The sequence below is a fragment of the Diabrotica virgifera genome, chromosome 1 (genome assembly GCF_917563875.1).
Source record: "Diabrotica virgifera virgifera chromosome 1, PGI_DIABVI_V3a".
Classification (NCBI taxonomy): Eukaryota; Metazoa; Arthropoda; class Insecta; order Coleoptera; family Chrysomelidae; genus Diabrotica; species Diabrotica virgifera.
The window spans coordinates 236,786,705-236,812,042 of record NC_065443.1 but is presented as its reverse complement, the minus strand read 5'-3'; the positions used below and the strand labels follow the sequence as shown (position 1 = coordinate 236,812,042).

At 41.0% G+C, this 25,338-nt stretch overlaps 1 protein-coding gene across 1 annotated transcript in view; it reads left to right on the top strand.

The window, feature by feature from the left end:
- The window catches only part of LOC114326724 (mucin-19), an 88,095-nt gene extending 63,265 nt beyond the window's left edge, over positions 1-24,830 (top strand). The window contains exons 3-10 of the mRNA XM_050663081.1: positions 8,464-10,725; positions 10,948-12,723; positions 13,390-15,609; positions 16,054-16,275; positions 16,498-16,719; positions 17,386-19,161; positions 20,050-20,715; positions 21,826-24,830. Coding sequence (XP_050519038.1) covers positions 8,464-10,725; positions 10,948-12,723; positions 13,390-15,609; positions 16,054-16,275; positions 16,498-16,719; positions 17,386-19,161; positions 20,050-20,715; positions 21,826-24,830 — 12,149 coding nt within the window. The remainder of the gene's footprint in view (positions 1-8,463; positions 10,726-10,947; positions 12,724-13,389; positions 15,610-16,053; positions 16,276-16,497; positions 16,720-17,385; positions 19,162-20,049; positions 20,716-21,825) is intronic.
- Positions 24,831-25,338: the final 508 nt, after the last annotated feature.

Sequence of the window (25,338 nt, the reverse complement as noted above, 5' to 3'; positions counted from 1 at the left end):
CAATTCCGAAAATCTTCCTCAAATATCTGAGAAACTTCATCGCTTAGATGATCTCCAGACGTTACCTCATATTTTCGCAGACATTAGGAAGAAGTTAAAAACTTCTTACCTAAGGAACCAGCAGCACTATAATTTGAGGAAACGAGATCTGCGATTCTTTGTTGGTGATCGAGTCTTAAAGCGCAATTTTGTCAAATCCAATAAGGGTGATGCCATTTCTGCAAAGTTTTGCCAGAAATATGTCCCATGTACTGTCTCAAGGGTAATATCTCCTTTGATTTATGAATTAAAGGACAATTCGACTAATAAGCGAATTGGTCAATTTCATGTAAAGGATTTACTGCCTGACAACACCATGGACGATGTGGATTCTTCAACTTCATCGGAAGAAGATTAGCTTAACAGGGTTGTTTAAGCTAATATCTTCCTGTGTTTGCCTTTAATTAGTTTTATTATGGTATAGTATTTTAGTTTAAATTGTTAATCACCAGATAATGCCTGACCATAGCAATTTTTATCCTTCGGCATGGCTTGATGATTTCTCACGTATTAGTTATTAGGTACCGAATTCTTGTGTAATACCGCTTGTATGAGTTTATTATTATTTTTTTTTTGTATTATAGATTGCATTTGAGTCATTATCGACAAATATTCTCAAATACTAATCCAGCCAGTAGTATTACCAAGTTAATAACCTCCACTTGTACTCTTGGTTTTGTACTCAACCTCTCAGAATAAAAGGGCTGTTGATTATTATATATTAAGATATTTGGATGTGTGGGCTCATACAAGTATTCTTGCTTAATATAGATGGAGCTATGTTACACTACCATATCTTAGATTATGTGTTATATCTTGGATATTTGATTACATACCTATTATTTTTTTTTATTGTTTTTATATCATGTCATTGGATTTGCCATATTGGAAAGAAGTTGTGGTTGTTAATTTGTTATTGGGTTACTTTATTGATATTTGTCACAGGTACCTTAAATACTTTATATTAATTCGGATTCTTACTTCCTCCACAGGATGATTCTGGAATGAATTTGGAATTTTGATTTATAAATGAATTCTTGAGTCCTTCATATTTCTTCTTATGAACTAGTCTGTTAATGCTCAAAGTTGGTGAATACGTGGGTTCGAAGTTCAGCAACTGATCACTGCTATCCGATTTCGTAATCCATGTCTTTCTTGTCAGAGTAGGCAGATGTTTATCCATGATAATATTTCTGGTTGGGAAATGGTGTACAACACTTCCTAACCATTCTTGTGCAATTGTTCCAAATATTCCAGGCACATTTTCACACGATAATAGGGAAGTCTAGTTTGCTTATTTTATGTCTCTTAGTTCATAGTATATTGATGCTTGACTTTCCATAGACGTAGAGTCGTAATGTTAGTGATGAACCCACTGGGACAAATTATTGATTTTCTTTTTAGTAGATTCCCTCTTCTTTCCTTAGGCATTAATTGTTGCTTAGATTCAGGAATATCTCCTGGATAATCCTATGTATGTTCACATGAATATACAGTCTTATAAAAGATTGGGAGCTCGTTCCCGTCATATTTTGTATTTACCATGGAGTCATAGAACTTATAAGTTCATCCTTTATTTTTACTATTTAGTTTCGATAGGCTCATATTACCGGATGAGGGTAGATCTAGAGCTAATTTAGTTAGTTATTTAGTATTAGTGAGAATTGGTCCATAAATCTTCCTGATCGTTCTTCTTTGGATATGCTCCTATAAATCTGGTGTCCATTGCTAGTCCGATTTTGGATTAAGTGTCCGATTCTTCACTTATTTTGTTTATTTGGTTGTATAGGTTCGTATTACCGGATGTGGGTGTACGTAGACCTAATTTATTTATATGATTTAGTATGGATGTGAATTGGTCCATAAATCTTCCTGGTCGTTCTTCATTGGATATGCTTTTGTGAATCTGTTGTCCATTGATAGTCTGACTTTGGATTGAGTGTCTGATTCCACATTTATTTTGGTTAATGTGTTTGCATTCCTTTGGTATGTTCACTATTTATATTAGTTGGTATTGGTGAAAATTATTCTATAAATATTCCTAGTTGTTCTTCTCTGGATATGCTATTACGAATCTGGTGTCCATTGCTAGTCCAATTTAGGATTGAGTGTTTGATTCTTCACTTATTATAGTTATTGATTTCATTGGTGACTTTAGTATATGTACTTGCGTTATGGTATGAATTGGCTCTCACCTTTGCCTGGTTGTTCGTCCTTGGATATACTCCTTATAAATCTGATGTCCATGGATAGTTCAACTTTGGATTTACTGCCAATTCGACACTTATTTGTCATTATAAATTATGTCTCATCTTTAGCACTTTTACTAGGACTTCGGGTCATATTTTGCAATTTCCGTTATTTGCTGCAGTGACCATCCTACTTTCCCTTGATTATTAGTGGTGATTATTTGTAATCTTGCGAATCAACGGGGAATGATACACTAAGCACTACTACTCTAGTTTAATATTTTGAAAAAAAAAAAAAAAAAAAAAAAATTTTTTTAAATAAAATTTTTTTTTCTGGTGGTTGAAAGGGAATGTGACGTTCCGCCCCTTATAGAATCGATTATTGATGGGAAGATATTATTTAACTATCCAAAATATTATTTAATTATTTTCAGAATTATTTTCTTTCAATGTTTATTCAAATAGAACTTAAACCCATCTCAGAATTTTTAAATGCTTGATGACGTCACATTTAAAACGTGGCAACATTGGTTTCCCCACTTTGACAGCCAATGCTTAGTAGAGGGGTACGAAGGATTCAGCTGTGAACGTGAGCCTTGGATTGCCATTGTTTCTCGAGTGTTCGGTCTGAATCGTAGTGTGCGGGGTCATTAGACTCAATTATTCACCTCTAATTCTCAGTTCCAAATTGATTAAATATTACAATAAAAGTATAGTGAAGTTATCCAGCAGCAGTGGATTTGAAGAATTTTAGAGCATACTATATCCAATGAGTTCTACCCCGGTAAATACACATTTTATTAAGTATTTTATTCAGCCATTTTGGAAGTCCTTGACATTTGCTAACTAAGTTTCACATAGTCTATTTTCATGGTTTTTATGTTTTATTTTCATGGATCAAACTCATCTAGAGATAATTCAATATTCGTTGTTAATTTGTGCTTCCAGTTGGAAAATAGAGCAATTTAAACTCCATTTTTTATATTCCTTTCAAGTCTACAGAACTCCTATCTTTTGAACGATGATCAAATAAGTATCCATCGCTTAGTCTTACTATATTTCATCCTTGTATAATATATCTATATACCGGTGTATATATTATAATAAAATATTCTTTCACAGTAATTATATTTTGTATTTCAATTGGAAATTACTTGTGTTATTTGACCAAGGTCATCTGATAGCAACCTGATAAAAGGTCAAGCTGTCTAGTCATTCAAGTTTTTGGACTTAATGACCTATTTCTTCTTATTCCCATAGGAATAAAAACACCTCCTCGTATCTCTTGCTTCTTTTTTTTGACATTGGTAGATTTGTAGTAACACCACACTGTGTTTTTTTTAGCACCTACCATGAAATCTTAAAGCCACCCTACAACAACACCAAGGCCAGACCACACAGAGAGAAACAATCAATAGGCGACCAGCCTGGATTATTTCCACATTTTCTTTTTTTTGAGTACCTCCAGCTGCTTTCCAACAGTTTTGAGTACCTTCAGCTGCTTTCTACCAGTCTTCCTCTCCTGTACCTCCAGCAGGACAGCTGCTAGCGAGAGTTAGCACCCTTGGGTGCTCATTACATCAACTTCAAGATTAGGAAAGAGTGGTTTGTTTGGGAACATTTACTGTGCTCTTATTAAAGACAGACTGGTTTTGTGATATTTAGTACATTTTTTTTTTATAGTTCAATTGCACACACATTTTTCCTGCTTTATATTTTTTATAGGTTTTTTTTCTTTACAACATAATATTTAATTGATAGCGTTCCCCAACACTCTGCAATCTATAAAGGTATAAATTTCTGAGCTCAGATATTTTCCCTGATAATAGTAGTCGGTACTCTTATCTTGATTATTTTTAGGCTGTGTTCCACTTTTGTATAATTATTTAAACTCATTCCATTATTTTAGTATATGTTTAATTAAATTTTTAAAAATTAACTTCACATATTAGTCAAAATTGTAATTATTAACTTTATTTAACTTGAACTTATTAACTTTACTTAACTTTAACTTATTAACTTTATTTAACTTTAACTTTAATTTATTAAATTCATATGAACTTCTGGATTCTAATCCCTCAGATTAGTTTTTGGTTTCACTTGTTATTATTACTATTATAAACCACGAGTTAGGAAAAGGATCTGTGTATCCACTCGTAGGTTTATTTATTCAATAAGGCTTGTGCCTGTCCCACTCACAGTGAGGTATTTATATGTTATATATAGTATCAGGTAGTATTTAATTAAGGTGTACGTATTATAAACGTACAATTATTATTTGGTGAGGGTTCTACTAACCTAGTTGTAAGTTGTACTTCCTGTATTAGAGGTACCCGTAGTCAGTTTTTCTAACCTTATAAAGAGTATTCTTAGATCATAGTTGTATGATGATTTTGTAATTGACTTTCACTAGTATCACTTTTTCCTGTCATGTTAGAGTTACACACTAGTTACTTGTCCTAACTCAGAGATTGTTAAAAAGATCTAGTAGTTACATTCAATAAATATACATTTATTGTGATTTTTTTTTCTTATTACTCCTTTATTTTTAGTAGTATATTTTATAATTTAATAATCTTTAATAACTTTTCACATACTTGTACTACAAATTTAACATACTCTATAGCAGCGTAGAATACCTGGAAGAGCGTTAACCTAGTTATCCTTCTTCTGGCGCCCAAAAATTCATTCTATTTTCAGTATATTATTATATTTACTCTATCTATTTTCTGAACATTATCTTCATATCTTCTTTTCGAGCCATCATTGTCACTTCCTTTAATCTATTGTCTGGCCAAAAATAGCCGTGCAAATTGGCCGAATCCTTCCTTGAGTGTCAAGTGGCCCTTCTCATACATATTTAGCTAGCCATTCAAGTTATATCTATCTATTAATGATTTCTCATCTCTAGTCCTGTATCAATTCGATATTCTTTGTCTTGGCATCCTTCCATACAAATACTACTACAAAGTTGTATTTTAGTTACTCCAGCTTCTTCAACGGAGAAGCCACACATTTTTGTCCTTTGGCTACATTAAGTAGATCTTCTTCTTTTTACTACTTCTGTTGGAGTTTACCACTCCCTTTTCATTCACTCCAACAGAAAATCATCAGCTAGTTGTTACAACATTCGTTGTTCTTACAGATGAGACTATGATTTGAGTTCTCACAAATACCGCGCTCCCATGTCTATTGTGTGCTATCTCCGCAAATAGTTTCATACCTCAGATTTTCGGTCTCGCTGCAGTTAGGTCTCTGTGGGTTTCTGGATGCACAATACCTCACATTTCGTGTTTTTGCAGAATTCTGATAAGATGTCTTGTTTTGTTGTAGTGATGCCCTCAATATTTATGCTCGCTACTGTCAATGTTGGCTCTGAGAAGAACCGTTGTGGCTTGATGTTTGCCATCTGATTTGGTTTGGTCCGGTGTTAGAAGGGTTAGCCGTCTACTAGTAGACGTTTCCAGGGGACGCTGTCAATAGTGTTTACTGTTTTGTAGATGATGTGACAGTATTGATCAATTGATCTCCTAGAGGCTCCTTCCTTGTCCCCTAATCATAACAGAGATAGGTGGTCTGTGATCATAACCCAAAAATACTTTAAAAATTCAATTTTTGGACTTTGGCTGCCCTTAAAATGTCCTTAAGCCTTGAGTATACATCTTCACCCTGAGTGGGATATTTTTGTGCGGACCGTCAATCAATTCAGAATATACTTAGTATCTGCACTACAATAGCTTTAAAATTATCTCCTTTCTCCTTGAGTTTATTTCATACCCGTAATAGCCCAATAAATGACCGTTTTGGAGTGTAATTTCCAGGGGCAACTCCGAATTGCATGAAAATTTGGATTTAGGTTCTACTTACCCTCCACTTCAAAGTTGAATTTGTGCCGTTGGTTGCTTTTACTTAGGGGGTGACATTTACCCCTTCTCGGGGGGTGTCTAACGCGTGTTTAAAATAAGGCCGGAAATGGATAAATTAACTTATTTTAGGCACCTTTTGTTCTATAAAGTTTTTTACGTAAGTCAAAACTTTTCGAGTTATTCGCGATTTAAAATGTTGACCGTTGACCAAGTGTTTTCAGACCGTTTTTCCCAAATAACTCAAAAAGTAAATATTTTATCGAAAAAAATATTTTTAGCAGAAGTGTAGCCTATAAAAAAAATGAAAAAAATGGTGTACCAGTAAAGTCTATAAATTGAGTAGAAGCAAAGTTGTAGCTCATGAAAAACACGTTTTTATTCGTCTAATTCCAAATCGAATAATTCAACGCGAAATCACCGAAGAAAGAAACGTTTTTCGGGAAAACCTTATTAACATTTTTAAAGTATCGAAAAAAAGCTTATTATTTGTTTTTGACAAAAGTTTACAGCATCAAAAATAAATGAGTTACACTGAAAAAAAAAGTTGGCCCCTTTTTTTTGTAAAAAAAATCGTGAATACCTCCCTCTATTTAGCACCCTAAATGAAATTAATCGTTTGGCTTTACCATATATTTTAACAGTATGTGTATTGTTTATATGATCTGTAAGTTTGATTGGTTTGAAGTGCTTATTTCTGAAAACATTTGATTTTATAGTAAAAAAAAATTTCTAAAAATTGTTAAAAAATTTCATTTTTTCAAAATAACTTGAAGTTTTAGTGATAAGAAAAATCTTAAAGAGTAAAAAAATGTAGGTTTTGCTATTATAAACATGCTGGTTTCATTTTGTTTCCCCGTAAGACAAAAATTGGTTAAAATATGGCTGTTCAAAATTTGCATACACTCGTGATAAGTGACCCATTCAAGCTTTCTCAATTATAACCCTTTCAAAAATAAACACTTTAAACCGGTGAGACTGACAGATCATATATAAAATGGATAGAGAAGTAAATTGTTTGTAAAGCGGTAGCCATTAATTTCATTTGGGGAGCTAAACACGGCGAGATTTTAATGATTTTTTACAAAAAAAAAAGAGGGCTACCTTTATTTTGAGCGTTACTTGCTTATTTTTAATGCTAAAACGTTTGTTAACAATTAAAACAAATATTTTTATAAACACTTTAAAAAAGTTTAAATGGGTTTTTCCCGAAAAGTGCTTAATTTTTCGGCGCTTTCACCTTGAAATATTCGATTTGGAATTACACGAATAAGAACGTATTTTTCATGAGCTACAACTTTGTTTTTATTTGATTGATAGAATTTACTGATACACCATTTTCTTGGGTTTTTTATAAGTTACACTTTTGCTAAGGATATTGTTTTCGATAAAATATTTACTTTTTGAGTTATTTGCGAAAAACCGTCTGAAAACGTAGTTTTTTTGTCGAAAAATCAACATTTTCAATGGCAAATAACTCGAAAAGTATTGACTTAGGTAAAAAACTCTATAGAACAAAAGTTGCTTAAAATCTGTCAATTTATCCATTTTCGGTCTTATCTTGAACGTATGTTTTTTCACCCCCGAGAAGGGGTGACTGTCACCCCCCAAGTAAAAGCAACCAATGGCACAATTTTAACTTTGAAGTAGAGGGTAAGTAGAACCTAAATCCAAATTTTCATGCAATTCGGAGTTGCCCCTGAAAATTACACGGTATCGCCGAATTTCCCGTTCATTTACTGGGCTATAAACGAGGTAGACTAGTTGCTTGGTTGAGTGTTGAATTACCGGACCCCGGAAGTGTCGTAGGTTATCGAAACGGACCCTCACGGAATATAATTGGTGACCCCTGTTCAATATTACGAATTTTTAGGTTATTTGCCGTAATTTTAGATTTTATTCACGCTAAGACCTATGAAAAATCCCAATTTGTTGGCTTTATAAGGTTAGGTGGAAGACACGTGTTAACATCGCCACTTAACACCTTAACACTTAAACTATTGACTTCACACAACTTGAACTTGTAGACTGAATTACACGTGGATACATTAAGTCGTCGCCAAATAAGGTTATGGATTTTAAATAAAAGACATTTAATTAAAAGAACTTGACATACCTGCTTGACATCACTCTTCTTTTTTGGTCGCCGCACACAACATTCACGACAGCCATATTCCAAATTTACGAGATGCTTATAAATATAGAACTACTAATTACTTATATACAAAATTTACGAATAACAAATAAAAATAGAATGCAAAAAAATTCACAAACAACTTCAATTTTCAATATATTTTCTTTAAAATATTCCTGCTTTGTCTGTGAAAATTGACTTGATGTAGCCTTAATATATTTTGTCTTTTTTTGTTTAGCTACCAAAAATATCTTCGAATGCCCACAACACTGTACCCAAGAAAACGAAAATAATATATTTATCAACTTTCTGCCGAACTCTATAAATACTGTTGTTATTGTTGTGGATAACAACCGATCAGTTTCTGACCATTCATGTGAATGCGGCTGTTGTACAAAGCCAGAGCCTCAAATTAATGTATACGCTAATGAAACAAGTGACTCAGCAATAACTGTACTGCACTGCACCATGGTAGAAACTTTGGAACTATATTTAAATACCACAATACCTGAAGAATGTTTACCAACTACTACAACAACGCCTCCTATATGTACAACTACAAGTACAACAACCAGTATAACAACTAAGCCTTCTACTATAAGTCTTCCAACAAGTGAAAGTGAAGCAACATCCTCAAGTGTACCAAACGTCACAGTAACAACATCATGGCAATCCAGCCCAATGAGTCACGAAACGGAAGAATCTACATTTACGTTCTTTACCACGACACCAGTTAGCTCTCTCCCAACAACTGAATCCAGTCCAACAGAAACTGAAATTTCAACAGAATTAACATCTCCAGAAACTTCATCGACAGAGACACAAAGTACCCAGACACATTCCACTCGAAGCCCTACAACCGCCACTACTGAGAAAACTACAGAACATACGAGTACAACTCCAAGCACTACAAGTACCAGTAGTGAGAAAACTACAGATCATACAATTACAACGTCGTCTTTGACGACATCAGATACAACTGAACTCACATCTCCAGAAACTTCATCGACAGAGACACAAAGTACCCAGACACATTCCACTCGAAGCCCTACAACTGTCACTACTCAGGAAACTACAGAGCTTTCGAGTACAACGCCTAGCACTACAAGTACCAGTAGTGAGCAAACTACAGAAGATACAAGTACAACGTCGTCTTTGACGACATCAGGTACAACTGAACTTACATCTCCAGAAACTTCATCGACAGAGACACAAAGTACCCAGACACATTCCACTCGAAGCCCTACAACTGCCACTACTCAGGAAACTACAGAGCCTTCGAGTACAACGCCTCGCACTACAACTACCAGTACAACGCCTAGCACTACCAGTACCAGTAGTGAGAAAACTACAGAAGATACAAGTACAACGTCGTCTTTGACGACATCAGGTACAACTGAACTTACATCTCCAGAAACTTCATCGACAGAGACACAAAGTACCCAGACACATTCCACTCGAAGCCCTACAACTGCCACTACTCAGGAAACTACAGAGCCTTCGAGTACAACACCTCGCACTACAACTACCAGTACAACGCCTAGCACTACAAGAACCAGTAGTGAGAAAACTACAGAAGATACAAGTACAACGTCGTCTTGGACGACATCAGGTACAACTGAACTTACATCTCCAGAAACTTCATCGACAGAGACACAAAGTACCCAGACACATTCCACTCGAAGCCCTACAACTGCCACTACTCAGGAAACTACAGAGCCTTCGAGTACAACGCCTCGCACTACAACTACCAGTACAACGCCTAGCACTACAAGTACCAGTAGTGAGAAAACTACAGAAGATACAAGTACAACGTCGTCTTTGACGACATCAGGTACAACTGAACTTACATCTCCAGAAACTTCATCGACAGAGACACAAAGTACCCAGACACATTCCACTCGAAGCCCTACAACTGCCACTACTCAGGAAACTACAGAGCCTTCGAGTACAACGCCTCGCACTACAACTACCAGTACAACGCCTAGCACTACAAGTACCAGTAGTGAGAAAACTACAGAAGATACAAGTACAACGTCGTCTTTGACGACATCAGGTACAACTGAACTTACATCTCCAGAAACTTCATCGACAGAGACACAAAGTACCCAGACACATTCCACTCGAAGCCCTACAACTGCCACTACTCAGGAAACTACAGAGCCTTCGAGTACAACGCCTCGCACTACAACTACCAGTACAACGCCTAGCACTACAAGTACCAGTAGTGAGAAAACTACAGAAGATACAAGTACAACGTCGTCTTTGACGACATCAGGTACAACTGAACTTACATCTCCAGAAACTTCATCGACAGAGACACAAAGTACCCAGACACATTCCACTCGAAGCCCTACAACTGCCACTACTCAGGAAACTACAGAGCCTTCGAGTACAACGCCTCGCACTACAACTACCAGTACAACGCCTAGCACTACAAGTACCAGTAGTGAGAAAACTACAGAAGATACAAGTACAACGTCGTCTTTGACGACATCAGGTACAACTGAACTTACATCTCCAGAAACTTCATCGACACAGACACAAAGTACCCAGACACATTCCACTCGAAGCCCTACAACTGCCACTACTCAGGAAACTACAGAGAATTCGAGTACAACGCCTCGCACTACAACTACCAGTACAACGCCTAGCACTACAAGTACCAGTAGTGAGAAAACTACAGAAGATACAAGTACAACGTCGTCTTTGACGACATCAGGTACAACTGAACGTACATCTCCAGAAACTTCATCGACAGAGACACAAAGTACCCAGACACATTCCACTCGAAGCCCTACAACTGCCACTACTCAGGAAACTACAGAGCCTTCGAGTACAACGCCTCGCACTACAACTACCAGTACAATGCCTAGCACTACAAGTACCAGTAGTGAGAAAACTACAGAAGATACAAGTACAACGTCGTCTTTGACGACATCAGGTACAACTGAACTGACATCTCCAGAAACTTCATCGACAGAGACACAAAGTACCCAGACACATTCCACTCGAAGCCCTACAACTGCCACTACTCAGGAAACTACAGAGCCTTCGAGTACAACGCCTCGCACTACAACTACCAGTACAATGCCTAGCACTACAAGTACCAGTAGTGAGAAAACTACAGAAGATACAAGTACAACGTCGTCTTTGACGACATCAGGTACAACTGAACTGACATCTCCAGAAACTTCATCGACAGAGACACAAAGTACCCAGACACATTCCACTCGAAGCCCTACAACTGCCACTACTCAGGAAACTACAGAGCCTTCGAGTACAACGCCTCGCACTACAACTACCAGTACAACGCCTAGCACTACAAGTACCAGTAGTGAGAAAACTACAGAAGATACAAGTACAACGTCGTCTTTGACGACATCAGGTACAACTGAACGTACATCTCCAGAAACTTCATCGACAGAGACACAAAGTACCCAGACACATTCCACTCGAAGCCCTACAACTGCCACTACTCAGGAAACTACAGAGCCTTCGAGTACAACGCCTCGCACTACAACTACCAGTACAACGCCTAGCACTACAAGTACCAGTAGTGAGAAAACTACAGAAGATACAAGTACAACGTCGTCTTTGACGACATCAGGTACAACTGAACTTACATCTCCAGAAACTTCATCGACAGAGACACAAAGTACCCAGACACATTCCACTCGAAGCCCTACAACTGCCACTACTCAGGAAACTACAGAGCCTTCGAGTACAACGCCTCGCACTACAACTACCAGTACAACGCCTAGCACTACAAGTACCAGTAGTGAGAAAACTACAGAAGATACAAGTACAACGTCGTCTTTGACGACATCAGGTACAACTGAACGTACATCTCCAGAAACTTCATCGACAGAGACACAAAGTACACAGACACATTCCACTCGAAGCCCTACAACTGCCACTACTCAGGAAACTACAGAGCCTTCGAGTACAACGCCTCGCACTACAACTACCAGTACAACGCCTAGCACTACAAGTACCAGTAGTGAGAAAACTACAGAAGATACAAGTACAACGTCGTCTTTGACGACATCAGGTACAACTGAACTTACATCTCCAGAAACTTCATCGACAGAGACACAAAGTACCCAGACACATTCCACTCGAAGCCCTACAACTGCCACTACTCAGGAAACTACAGAGCCTTCGAGTACAACGCCTCGCACTACAACTACCAGTACAACGCCTAGCACTACAAGTACCAGTAGTGAGAAAACTACAGAAGATACAAGTACAACGTCGTCTTTGACGACATCAGGTACAACTGAACGTACATCTCCAGAAACTTCATCGACAGAGACACAAAGTACCCAGACACATTCCACTCGAAGCCCTACAACTGCCACTACTCAGGAAACTACAGAGCCTTCGAGTACAACGCCTCGCACTACAACTACCAGTACAACGCCTAGCACTACAAGTACCAGTAGTGAGAAAACTACAGAAGATACAAGTACAACGTCGTCTTTGACGACATCAGGTACAACTGAACTTACATCTCCAGAAACTTCATCGACAGAAACACAAAGTACCCAGACACATTCCACTCGAAGCCCTACAACTGCCACTACTCAGGAAACTACAGAGCCTTCGAGTACAACGCCTCGCACTACAACTACCAGTACAACGCCTAGCACTACAAGTACCAGTAGTGAGAAAACTACAGAAGATACAAGTACAACGTCGTCTTTGACGACATCAGGTACAACTGAACTTACATCTCCAGAAACTTCATCGACAGAGACACAAAGTACCCAGACACATTCCACTCGAAGCCCTACAACTGCCACTACTCAGGAAACTACAGAGCCTTCGAGTACAACGCCTCGCACTACAACTACCAGTACAATGCCTAGCACTACAAGTACCAGTAGTGAGAAAACTACAGAAGATACAAGTACAACGTCGTCTTTGACGACATCAGGTACAACTGAACTGACATCTCCAGAAACTTCATCGACAGAGACACAAAGTACCCAGACACATTCCACTCGAAGCCCTACAACTGCCACTACTCAGGAAACTACAGAGCCTTCGAGTACAACGCCTCGCACTACAACTACCAGTACAACGCCTAGCACTACAAGTACCAGTAGTGAGAAAACTACAGAAGATACAAGTACAACGTCGTCTTTGACGACATCAGGTACAACTGAACGTACATCTCCAGAAACTTCATCGACAGAGACACAAAGTACCCAGACACATTCCACTCGAAGCCCTACAACTGCCACTACTCAGGAAACTACAGAGCCTTCGAGTACAACGCCTCGCACTACAACTACCAGTACAACGCCTAGCACTACAAGTACCAGTAGTGAGAAAACTACAGAAGATACAAGTACAACGTCGTCTTTGACGACATCAGGTACAACTGAACTTACATCTCCAGAAACTTCATCGACAGAGACACAAAGTACCCAGACACATTCCACTCGAAGCCCTACAACTGCCACTACTCAGGAAACTACAGAGCCTTCGAGTACAACGCCTCGCACTACAACTACCAGTACAACGCCTAGCACTACAAGTACCAGTAGTGAGAAAACTACAGAAGATACAAGTACAACGTCGTCTTTGACGACATCAGGTACAACTGAACTTACATCTCCAGAAACTTCATCGACAGAGACACAAAGTACCCAGACACATTCCACTCGAAGCCCTACAACTGCCACTACTCAGGAAACTACAGAGCCTTCGAGTACAACGCCTCGCACTACAACTACCAGTACAACGCCTAGCACTACAAGTACCAGTAGTGAGAAAACTACAGAAGATACAAGTACAACGTCGTCTTGGACGACATCAGGTACAACTGAACTTACATCTCCAGAAACTTCATCGACAGAGACACAAAGTACCCAGACACATTCAACTCGAAGCCCTACAACTGCCACTACTCAGGAAACTACAGAGCCTTCGAGTACAACGCCTCGCACTACAACTACCAGTACAACGCCTAGCACTACAAGTACCAGTAGTGAGAAAACTACAGAAGATACAAGTACAACGTCGTCTTTGACGACATCAGGTACAACTGAACTTACATCTCCAGAAACTTCATCGACAGAGACACAAAGTACCCAGACACATTCCACTCGAAGCCCTACAACTGCCACTACTCAGGAAACTACAGAGCCTTCGAGTACAACGCCTCGCACTACAACTACCAGTACAACGCCTAGCACTACAAGTACCAGTAGTGAGAAAACTACAGAAGATACAAGTACAACGTCGTCTTTGACGACATCAGGTACAACTGAACTTACATCTCCAGAAACTTCATCGACAGAGACACAAAGTACCCAGACACATTCCACTCGAAGCCCTACAACTGCCACTACTCAGGAAACTACAGAGCCTTCGAGTACAACGCCTCGCACTACAACTACCAGTACAACGCCTAGCACTACAAGTACCAGTAGTGAGAAAACTACAGAAGATACAAGTACAACGTCGTCTTTGACGACATCAGGTACAACTGAACTTACATCTCCAGAAACTTCATCGACAGAGACACAAAGTACCCAGACACATTCCACTCGAAGCCCTACAACTGCCACTACTCAGGAAACTACAGAGCCTTCGAGTACAACGCCTCGCACTACAACTACCAGTACAACGCCTAGCACTACAAGTACCAGTAGTGAGAAAACTACAGAAGATACAAGTACAACGTCGTCTTGGACGACATCAGGTACAACTGAACTTACATCTCCAGAAACTTCATCGACAGAGACACAAAGTACCCAGACACATTCAACTCGAAGCCCTACAACTGCCACTACTCAGGAAACTACAGAGCCTTCGAGTACAACGCCTCGCACTACAACTACCAGTACAACGCCTAGCACTACAAGTACCAGTAGTGAGAAAACTACAGAAGATACAAGTACAACGTCGTCTTTGACGACATCAGGTACAACTGAACTTACATCTCCAGAATCTTCATCGACAGAGACACAAAGTACCCAGACACATTCCACTCGAAGCCCTACAACTGCCACTACTCAGGAAACTACAGAGCCTTCGAGTACAACGCCTCGCACTACAACTACCAGTACAACGCCTAGCACTACAAGTACCAGTAGTGAGAAAACTACAGAAGATACAAGTACAACGTCGTCTTTGACGACATCAGGTACAACTGAACGTACATCTCCAGAAACTTCATCGACAGAGACACAAAGTACCCAGACACATTCCACTCGAAGCCCTACAACTGCCACTACTCAGGAAACTACAGAGCCTTCGAGTACAACGCCTCGCACTACAACTACCAGTACAACGCCTAGCACTACAAGTACCAGTAGTGAGAAAACTACAGAAGATACAAGTACAACGTCGTCTTTGACGACATCAGGTACAACTGAACTTACATCTTCAGAAACTTCATCGACAGAGACACAAAGTACCCAGACACATTCCACTCGAAGCCCTACAACTGCCACTACTCAGGAAACTACAGAGCCTTCGAGTACAACGCCTCGCACTACAACTACCAGTACAACGCCTAGCACTACAAGTACCAGTAGTGAGAAAACTACAGAAGATACAAGTACAACGTCGTCTTTGACGACATCAGGTACAACTGAACTTACATCTCCAGAAACTTCATCGACAGAGACACAAAGTACCCAGACACATTCCACTCGAAGCCCTACAACTGCCACTACTCAGGAAACTACAGAGCCTTCGAGTACAACGCCTCGCACTACAACTACCAGTACAACGCCTAGCACTACAAGTACCAGTAGTGAGAAAACTACAGAAGATACAAGTACAACGTCGTCTTGGACGACATCAGGTACAACTGAACTTACATCTCCAGAAACTTCATCGACAGAGACACAAAGTACCCAGACACATTCCACTCGAAGCCCTACAACTGCCACTACTCAGGAAACTACAGAGCCTTCGAGTACAACGCCTCGCACTACAACTACCAGTACAACGCCTAGCACTACAAGTACCAGTAGTGAGAAAACTACAGAAGATACAAGTACAACGTCGTCTTTGACGACATCAGGTACAACTGAACGTACATCTCCAGAAACTTCATCGACAGAGACACAAAGTACCCAGACACATTCCACTCGAAGCCCTACAACTGCCACTACTCAGGAAACTACAGAGCCTTCGAGTACAACGCCTCGCACTACAACTACCAGTACAACGCCTAGCACTACAATTACCAGTAGTGAGAAAACTACAGAAGATACAAGTACAACGTCGTCTTTGACGACATCAGGTACAACTGAACTTACATCTCCAGAAACTTCATCGACAGAGACACAAAGTACCCAGACACATTCCAGTCGAAGCCCTACAACTGCCACTACTCAGGAAACTACAGAGCCTTCGAGTACAACGCCTCGCACTACAACTACCAGTACAACGCCTAGCACTACAAGTACCAGTAGTGAGAAAACTACAGAAGATACAAGTACAACGTCGTCTTTGACGACATCAGGTACAACTGAACTTACATCTCCAGAAACTTCATCGACAGAGACACAAAGTACCCAGACATATTCCACTCGAAGCCCTACAACTGCCACTACTCAGGAAACTACAGAGCCTTCGAGTACAACGCCTCGCACTACAACTACCAGTACAATGCCTAGCACTACAAGTACCAGTAGTGAGAAAACTACAGAAGATACAAGTACAACGTCGTCTTTGACGACATCAGGTACAACTGAACTGACATCTCCAGAAACTTCATCGACAGAGACACAAAGTACCCAGACACATTCCACTCGAAGCCCTACAACTGCCACTACTCAGGAAACTACAGAGCCTTCGAGTACAACGCCTCGCACTACAACTACCAGTACAACGCCTAGCACTACAAGTACCAGTAGTGAGAAAACTACAGAAGATACAAGTACAACGTCGTCTTTGACGACATCAGGTACAACTGAACTTACATCTCCAGAAACTTCATCGACAGAGACACAAAGTACCCAGACACATTCCACTCGAAGCCCTACAACTGCCACTACTCAGGAAACTACAGAGCCTTCGAGTACAACGCCTCGCACTACAACTACCAGTACAACGCCTAGCACTACAAGTACCAGTAGTGAGAAAACTACAGAAGATACAAGTACAACGTCGTCTTGGACGACATCAGGTACAACTGAACTTACATCTCCAGAAACTTCATCGACAGAGACACAAAGTACCCAGACACATTCCACTCGAAGCCCTACAACTGCCACTACTCAGGAAACTACAGAGCCTTCGAGTACAACGCCTCGCACTACAACTACCAGTACAACGCCTAGCACTACAAGTACCAGTAGTGAGAAAACTACAGAAGATACAAGTACAACGTCGTCTTTGACGACATCAGGTACAACTGAACTTACATCTCCAGAAACTTCATCGACAGAGACACAAAGTACCCAGACACATTCCACTCGAAGCCCTACAACTGCCACTACTCAGGAAACTACAGAGCCTTCGAGTACAACGCCTCGCACTACAACTACCAGTACAACGCCTAGCACTACAAGTACCAGTAGTGAGAAAACTACAGAAGATACAAGTACAACGTCGTCTTTGACGACATCAGGTACAACTGAACTTACATCTCCAGAAACTTCATCGACAGAGACACAAAGTACCCAGACACATTCCACTCGAAGCCCTACAACTGCCACTACTCAGGAAACTACAGAGCCTTCGAGTACAACGCCTCGCACTACAACTACCAGTACAACGCCTAGCACTACAAGTACCAGTAGTGAGAAAACTACAGAAGATACAAGTACAACGTCGTCTTGGACGACATCAGGTACAACTGAACTTACATCTCCAGAAACTTCATCGACAGAGACACAAAGTACCCAGACACATTCAACTCGAAGCCCTACAACTGCCACTACTCAGGAAACTACAGAGCCTTCGAGTACAACGCCTCGCACTACAACTACCAGTACAACGCCTAGCACTACAAGTACCAGTAGTGAGAAAACTACAGAAGATACAAGTACAACGTCGTCTTTGACGACATCAGGTACAACTGAACTTACATCTCCAGAAACTTCATCGACAGAGACACAAAGTACCCAGACACATTCCACTCGAAGCCCTACAACTGCCACTACTCAGGAAACTACAGAGCCTTCGAGTACAACGCCTCGCACTACAACTACCAGTACAACGCCTAGCACTACAAGTACCAGTAGTGAGAAAACTACAGAAGATACAAGTACAACGTCGTCTTTGACGACATCAGGTACAACTGAACTTACATCTCCAGAAACTTCATCGACAGAGACACAAAGTACCCAGACACATTCCACTCGAAGCCCTACAACTGCCACTACTCAGGAAACTACAGAGCCTTCGAGTACAACGCCTCGCACTACAACTACCAGTACAACGCCTAGCACTACAAGTACCAGTAGTGAGAAAACTACAGAAGATACAAGTACAACGTCGTCTTTGACGACATCAGGTACAACTGAACTTACATCTCCAGAAACTTCATCGACAGAGACACAAAGTACCCAGACACATTCCACTCGAAGCCCTACAACTGCCACTACTCAGGAAACTACAGAGCCTTCGAGTACAACGCCTCGCACTACAACTACCAGTACAACGCCTAGCACTACAAGTACCAGTAGTGAGAAAACTACAGAAGATACAAGTACAACGTCGTCTTGGACGACATCAGGTACAACTGAACTTACATCTCCAGAAACTTCATCGACAGAGACACAAAGTACCCAGACACATTCAACTCGAAGCCCTACAACTGCCACTACTCAGGAAACTACAGAGCCTTCGAGTACAACGCCTCGCACTACAACTACCAGTACAACGCCTAGCACTACAAGTACCAGTAGTGAGAAAACTACAGAAGATACAAGTACAACGTCGTCTTTGACGACATCAGGTACAACTGAACTTACATCTCCAGAATCTTCATCGACAGAGACACAAAGTACCCAGACACATTCCACTCGAAGCCCTACAACTGCCACTACTCAGGAAACTACAGAGCCTTCGAGTACAACGCCTCGCACTACAACTACCAGTACAACGCCTAGCACTACAAGTACCAGTAGTGAGAAAACTACAGAAGATACAAGTACAACGTCGTCTTTGACGACATCAGGTACAACTGAACGTACATCTCCAGAAACTTCATCGACAGAGACACAAAGTACCCAGACACATTCCACTCGAAGCCCTACAACTGCCACTACTCAGGAAACTACAGAGCCTTCGAGTACAACGCCTCGCACTACAACTACCAGTACAACGCCTAGCACTACAAGTACCAGTAGTGAGAAAACTACAGAAGATACAAGTACAACGTCGTCTTTGACGACATCAGGTACAACTGAACTTACATCTTCAGAAACTTCATCGACAGAGACACAAAGTACCCAGACACATTCCACTCGAAGCCCTACAACTGCCACTACTCAGGAAACTACAGAGCCTTCGAGTACAACGCCTCGCACTACAACTACCAGTACAACGCCTAGCACTACAAGTACCAGTAGTGAGAAAACTACAGAAGATACAAGTACAACGTCGTCTTTGACGACATCAGGTACAACTGAACTTACATCTCCAGAAACTTCATCGACAGAGACACAAAGTACCCAGACACATTCCACTCGAAGCCCTACAACTGCCACTACTCAGGAAACTACAGAGCCTTCGAGTACAACGCCTCGCACTACAACTACCAGTACAACGCCTAGCACTACAAGTACCAGTAGTGAGAAAACTACAGAAGATACAAGTACAACGTCGTCTTGGACGACATCAGGTACAACTGAACTTACATCTCCAGAAACTTCATCGACAGAGACACAAAGTACCCAGACACATTCCACTCGAAGCCCTACAACTGCCACTACTCAGGAAACTACAGAGCCTTCGAGTACAACGCCTCGCACTACAACTACCAGTACAACGCCTAGCACTACAAGTACCAGTAGTGAGAAAACTACAGAAGATACAAGTACAACGTCGTCTTTGACGACATCAGGTACAACTGAACGTACATCTCCAGAAACTTCATCGACAGAGACACAAAGTACCCAGACACATTCCACTCGAAGCCCTACAACTGCCACTACTCAGGAAACTACAGAGCCTTCGAGTACAACGCCTCGCACTACAACTACCAGTACAACGCCTAGCACTACAATTACCAGTAGTGAGAAAACTACAGAAGATACAAGTACAACGTCGTCTTTGACGACATCAGGTACAACTGAACTTACATCTCCAGAAACTTCATCGACAGAGACACAAAGTACCCAGACACATTCCAGTCGAAGCCCTACAACTGCCACTACTCAGGAAACTACAGAGCCTTCGAGTACAACGCCTCGCACTACAACTACCAGTACAACGCCTAGCACTACAAGTACCAGTAGTGAGAAAACTACAGAAGATACAAGTACAACGTCGTCTTTGACGACATCAGGTACAACTGAACTTACATCTCCAGAAACTTCATCGACAGAGACACAAAGTACCCAGACATATTCCACTCGAAGCCCTACAACTGCCACTACTCAGGAAACTACAGAGCCTTCGAGTACAACGCCTCGCACTACAACTACCAGTACAATGCCTAGCACTACAAGTACCAGTAGTGAGAAAACTACAGAAGATACAAGTACAACGTCGTCTTTGACGACATCAGGTACAACTGAACTGACATCTCCAGAAACTTCATCGACAGAGACACAAAGTACCCAGACACATTCCACTCGAAGCCCTACAACTGCCACTACTCAGGAAACTACAGAGCCTTCGAGTACAACGCCTCGCACTACAACTACCAGTACAACGCCTAGCACTACAAGTACCAGTAGTGAGAAAACTACAGAAGATACAAGTACAACGTCGTCTTTGACGACATCAGGTACAACTGAACGTACATCTCCAGAAACTTCATCGACAGAGACACAAAGTACCCAGACACATTCCACTCGAAGCCCTACAACTGCCACTACTCAGGAAACTACAGAGCCTTCGAGTACAACGCCTCGCACTACAACTACCAGTACAACGCCTAGCACTACAAGTACCAGTAGTGAGAAAACTACAGAAGATACAAGTACAACGTCGTCTTTGACGACATCAGCTACAACTGAACTTACATCTCCAGAAACTTCATCGACAGAGACACAAAGTACCCAGATACATTCCACTCGAAGCCCTACAACTGCCACTACTCAGGAAACTACAGAGCCTTCGAGTACAACGCCTCGCACTACAACTACCAGTACAACGCCTAGCACTACAAGTACCAGTAGTGAGAAAACTACAGAAGATACAAGTACAACGTCGTCTTTGACGACATCAGGTACAACTGAACTTACATCTCCAGAAACTTCATCGACAGAGACACAAAGTACCCAGACACATTCCACTCGAAGCCCTACAACTGCCACTACTCAGGAAACTACAGAGCCTTCGAGTACAACGCCTCGCACTACAACTACCAGTACAACGCCTAGTACTACAAGTACCAGTAGTGAGAAAACTACAGAAGATACAAGTACAACGTCGTCTTTAACGACATCAGGTACAACTGAACTTACATCTCCAGAAACTTCATCGACAGAGACACAAAGTACCCAGACACATTCCACTCGAAGCCCTACAACTGCCACTACTCAGGAAACTACAGAGCCTTCGAGTACAACGCCTCGCACTACAACTACCAGTACAACGCCTAGCACTACAAGTACCAGTAGTGAGAAAACTACAGAAGATACAAGTACAACGTCGTCTTTGACGACATCAGGTACAACTGAACTTACATCTCCAGAAACTTCATCGACAGAGACACAAAGTACCCAGACACATTCCACTCGAAGCCCTACATCTGCCACTACTCAGGAAACTACAGAGCCTTCGAGTACAACGCCTCGCACTACAACTACCAGTACAACGCCTAGCACTACAAGTACCAGTAGTGAGAAAACTACAGAAGATACAAGTACAACGTCGTCTTTGACGACATCAGGTACAACTGAACTTACATCTCCAGAAACTTCATCGACAGAGACACAAAGTACCCAGACACATTCCACTCGAAGCCCTACAACTGCCACTACTCAGGAAACTACAGAGCCTTCGAGTACAACGCCTCGCACTACAACTACCAGTACAACGCCTAGCACTACAAGTACCAGTAGTGAGAAAACTACAGAAGATACAAGTACAACGTCGTCTTTGACGACATCAGGTACAACTGAACTTACATCTCCAGAAACTTCATCGACAGAGACACAAAGTACCCAGACACATTCCACTCGAAGCCCTACAACTGCCACTACTCAGGAAACTACAGAGCCTTCGAGTACAACGCCTCGCACTACAACTACCAGTACAACGCCTAGCACTACAAGTACCAGTAGTGAGAAAACTACAGAAGATACAAGTACAACGTCGTCTTTGACGACATCAGGTACAACTGAACTTACATCTCCAGAAACTTCATCGACAGAGACACAAAGTACCCAGACACATTCCACTCGAAGCCCTACAACTGCCACTACTCAGGAAACTACAGAGCCTTCGAGTACAACGCCTCGCACTACAACTACCAGTACAACGCCTAGCACTACAAGTACCAGTAGTGAGAAAACTACAGAAGATACAAGTACAACGTCGTCTTTGACGACATCAGGTACAACTGAACTTACATCTCCAGAAACTTCATCGACAGAGACACAAAGTACCCAGACACATTCCACTCGAAGCCCTACAACTGCCACTACTCAGGAAACTACAGAGCCTTCGAGTACAACGCCTCGCACTACAACTACCAGTACAACGCCTAGCACTACAAGTACCAGTAGTGAGAAAACTACAGAAGATACAAGTACAACGTCGTCTTTGACGACATCAGGTACAACTGAACGTACATCTCCAGAAACTTCATCGACAGAGACACAAAGTACCCAGACACATTCCACTCGAAGCCCTACAACTGCCACTACTCAGGAAACTACAGAGCCTTCGAGTACAACGCCTCGCACTACAACTACCAGTACAACGCCTAGCACTACAAGTACCAGTAGTGAGAAAACTACAGAAGATACAAGTACAACGTCGTCTTTGACGACATCAGGTACAACTGAACTTACATCTCCAGAAACTTCATCGACAGAGACACAAAGTACCCAGACACATTCCACTCGAAGCCCTACAACTGCCACTACTCAGGAAACTACAGAGCCTTCGAGTACAACGCCTCGCACTACAACTACCAGTACAACGCCTAGCACTACAAGTACCAGTAGTGAGAAAACTACAGAAGATACAAGTACAGCGTCGTCTTTGACGACATCAGGTACAACTGAACTTACATCTCCAGAAACTTCATCGACAGAGACACAAAGTACCCAGACACATTCCACTCGAAGCCCTACAACTGCCACTACTCAGGAAACTACAGAGCCTTCGAGTACAACGCCTCGCACTACAACTACCAGTACAACGCCTAGCACTACAAGTACCAGTAGTGAGAAAACTACAGAAGATACAATTACAACTTCGTCTTTGACGACATCAGGTACAACTGAACTTACATCTCCAGAAACTTCATCTACAGAGACACAAAGTACCCAGACACATTCCACTCGAAGCCCTACAACTGCCACTACTCAGGAAACTACAGAGCCTTCGAGTACAACGCCTCGCACTACAACTACCAGTACAACGCCTAGCACTACAAGTACCAGTAGTGAGAAAACTACAGAAGATACAAGTACAACGTCGTCTTTGACGACATCAGGTACAACTGAACTTACATCTCCAGAAACTTCATCGACAGAGACACAAAGTACCCAGACACATTCCACTCGAAGCCCTACAACTGCCACTACTCAGGAAACTACAGAGCCTTCGAGTACAACGCCTCGCACTACAACTACCAGTACAACGCCTAGCACTACAAGTACCAGTAGTGAGAAAACTACAGAAGATACAAGTACAACGTCGTCTTTGACGACATCAGGTACAACTGAACTTACATCTCCAGAAACTTCATCGACAGAGACACAAAGTACCCAGACACATTCCACTCGAAGCCCTACAACTGCCACTACTCAGGAAACTACAGAGCCTTCGAGTACAACGCCTCGCACTACAACTACCAGTAGTGAGAAAACTACAGAAGATACAATTACAACGTCGTCTTCGACGCCACATTCAACGATTACTACGCCACGTTCCGAGACCACAGAGATAACGACGCTATCCACTGAAGTAACTACTCATAGACTGGTTAATATTTCTACAGCAATTATTACCTGTACATCACTAAGCGTACAAGGTGTTTTAAGAAGTCTCCTGTTGGTTGATACAGAACATCCTGAAAACCAAATATCGTTTGATGATTGTATTAAGGGTACTCAGTCGGGAAATAAAACTTATATTCTTCCAATAACTCAAGAATTCAATGTAGCAAATATTACTGACAAAGAAAAGGATTATGTTGAAGCATTTTTTGAAGAGAAGAACAATATATACAATTTGTTGTTTGCTGATGCTGAAAGTTTATTAAATAATAATTTGTAAATGCTTAAAAGTTAAAATTAATTTAACACCTTTGTATAGGTACAGCTAAGTTAGAAGTATATAGAAATAAATATATTAATATTCTTATTTAATTCTATTTTTTATTGAAATAAAGAGATATTGAGGGTGGACTACTGGAGGAAACAGCCAGAGACAGATATACTTGGAGGCGGATGCTGGGGGAAAGCCAGGGTCCGGTTTGGGCTGTAGCGCCATAGGAGAAGAATAGAAGGAGAAAGGTTGCGTGACTGGAGGAAAAAGTACCATTTTTAAAAGGATATCGCGACATTTGGTAATAATTGCCTCCAAAAGATATTACAATATGTAGTTGAATATCACTTTCCTCTTTTCGTCTTTTTTGCTTCTTGTCATACTTTATCCCTCTGTTTCAATATTTTCTCACTCCCGCATCCCAAGTCTCTTTATACCTTTCTTTTCTTCTCATTTTGTTTATTTTGCTTTCCATGTGCTCTTTATTTTAATGTTCAATCTCTCCAAATTTTCTAAC